Below are 2,500 nucleotides of genomic sequence, written 5' to 3'. Positions count from 1 at the left end.
GATGTTTTGGATCTTGGTTGTGTGTTTCAGATGCTGAGGGACTGGGTTGCAATCGAAAGCGACTCCAGCAATGTCCAAAAGAGACCAGAGCTGCACCGTATGATGGAGACTGTGGCTCAGAAACTCCAGCTGATGGGGGGGACTGTACAGCTGGTGGATATCGGAGAACAAGAAGTCAGTGAAAGAACCACCTATCTTTGCAATATTACCCCTCCCTGCTTTTTAGAAGTGCTTGTTGATATTGGAGCTTTGTATCTAATTGTCAGTGTAATTGGCTGGTAAATGTGGTGGATTTCTCACAGAGGTCAGCTCATTGGCAAACTTCAAAAAAAGCAGGAGAGGGCTCAGGACTAGCTTTGCCTTCTTATTACTGACTGGGCCACAACAAAGCCGCTTTCCACACTCATTAAACACACTGTGTGTGTGTGTGTGTGTGTGTGTGTGTGTGTGTGTGTGTGTGTGAGAGAGAGAGAGAGAGAGAGAGAGAAAGAGGCCATACTAGAGGGCCTAGCTTTTCACCATTAACCATTAATTAGGTGCCACCCAGTGTGAACTGTTACTGTACTATAATGCCTCCAGAAAAGCAGATCTTCTGGCCTCCTGGAGGAGTATCCCTTTTATAGTCTCACACACAGTGCATTGTTGAAATTCCATTGATATGTGAGAGAGACATAGACCAGCTGAATACTATTGCAAGCGTTTTGAACACACTTTAAAATCAGAAGGATTGATAGATTGATGGAAAAGAAATTGTGTGCTGATCTCGACTGTACTGTTGTATGTGCAGCTTCCTGATGGCCAGACATTAGAGTTGCCTAAAGTGGTGACGGCTCAGTTTGGTAATGACTCCAGCAAACACACAGTGTGCATCTACGGCCACGTGGATGTCCAGCCAGCAAAACTGGAGGACGGCTGGGCAACAGATCCATACAACCTGACTGAGATCAATGGTAAGAGCCTTTAAGCTAATTAAAAATACAAAGAAATGCTATCCAAACTCACAAATTTCATTTGATTCTAAAAAAGAGGAACATGTCTGGGTAAATGTCAGGGCTCTGTGTGCGGGCAGGTGGATATGAGGATCCAAATGCAGGACTCGAAAACAGAATGCAACTCAAAACCTCAGCTTTATTGCTGGCATGAAAACAAAACATGAAGTGAACACGGAATGCAGAGACCAAAAACACACAGGCATAATCTGAGGGTACGACGCGACACTGAGTAAGGGCATACACAGTAAAACTGAACACATTCACCTGAGACACAGACCTTCACAATAAAACAGGAAACAAGAAACCACTAAACAAGGACACAGACTGAGAGGCAGACAGAATATAACACATGGAACTCAAACAATACATGAGACAACAAATCCTTAAACACGAATAAACAGAAACATGGAACTCTAATAATCATCATCATCATCACTACAAGAGAATAAGAAAACAATCCATAATGCAAAAACACACCAAAACATAACAACTCAAAATACTGGGTCAAACTGGCCCAGAAACGTGACAGTAAACCTTTGGTGAAGTACAAATGCTGGACTTGTTGCCTTCCTAAGATGATGACCAGAGGGGCAACTGGTTTCCTGTTCAACAATGTGTGGTGCTGTGATAAAGAATAGAAAAAGGGAGCTGATGTCAGTTTCATAACAGGAAGGTTTATTCTTCACAAGAGCTTCAGGTATCACCACACTAACTGCAAAGAAATGTCCTTATGCTTCAGTCCAATTTACAGTACATGGCCACAGTTTCCTGAGCTAGACACTGTATTAATCTCTCAACACAACTTTGACAAAGCATAAACAAAATGTTGCTTAAATCCATTGACAATATCACATCCACAATAAACACATTTGTTTTACAAAGATAGACAAAATGTCATTTTTAAACATTTTAATTCTCGTTTCAGCACTAAATTATTTATGTGAAATGTATTTCCACTGTACTGATGATAAACGTGACGAAACTATTCAGAAAAAAACACACGGCGTATATATTGTTTATCATGACCGGAAGTAGACACCTTTCGCACATGCGTGGTACCGATCAGGTTTCCGGTACGGATCAGGTAGTGACATCCCCATTAGCTCCAGGTGTTGTGCCAGAAAGTGATCATGATTGCCGTCCGCGGGAGCGCGCGCAGCTGCTTACAGCTGTAGCACTCAGATTACTTACAGCGACTTCCGTGCAACTGATGTAAGGTGCGGTAAGTTGAACACAACTTCAACCGTCTGTTTGTTGAAAAACAGTAACGTGACCACACCGATTTTCTTGTTAGTAACCATAACGGCGTTGTAACGATAGGAATAGTAATTAGTTAGATTACTCGTTACCAGTGTTGGGTAAGTTACTTTAAATTAGTAACTTAGTTACATTACTAGTTACATTACTAGTTACTTCTATCAAAAGTAACTCAGTTACTTCAAGTTACTCGTTACTTTCAAAGTAACTAGTTACTAGGGAAAGTAACTTTGGTTTTACTCAGAATTCTC

At 41.4% G+C, this 2,500-nt stretch overlaps 1 protein-coding gene across 1 annotated transcript in view; it reads left to right on the top strand.

The window, feature by feature from the left end:
* The window catches only part of LOC102289192 (beta-Ala-His dipeptidase-like), a 4,961-nt gene extending 3,849 nt beyond the window's left edge, over positions 1 to 1,112 (top strand). The window contains exons 3-4 of the mRNA XM_005951023.3: positions 31 to 174; positions 788 to 1,112. Of these exons, the coding sequence (XP_005951085.1) occupies positions 31 to 174; positions 788 to 964 (321 nt within the window). The 3' untranslated portion in view covers positions 965 to 1,112. The remainder of the gene's footprint in view (positions 1 to 30; positions 175 to 787) is intronic.
* Positions 1,113 to 2,500: the final 1,388 nt, after the last annotated feature.

The sequence above is a fragment of the Haplochromis burtoni genome, unplaced genomic scaffold (genome assembly GCF_018398535.1).
Source record: "Haplochromis burtoni strain Fernald_Lab_line unplaced genomic scaffold, NCSU_Asbu1 Contig_909, whole genome shotgun sequence".
NCBI lineage: Eukaryota > Metazoa > Chordata > Actinopteri > Cichliformes > Cichlidae > Haplochromis > Haplochromis burtoni.
The sequence above is the reverse complement of the archived record's forward strand: the minus strand, read 5'-3'. Positions and strand labels throughout refer to the sequence as shown.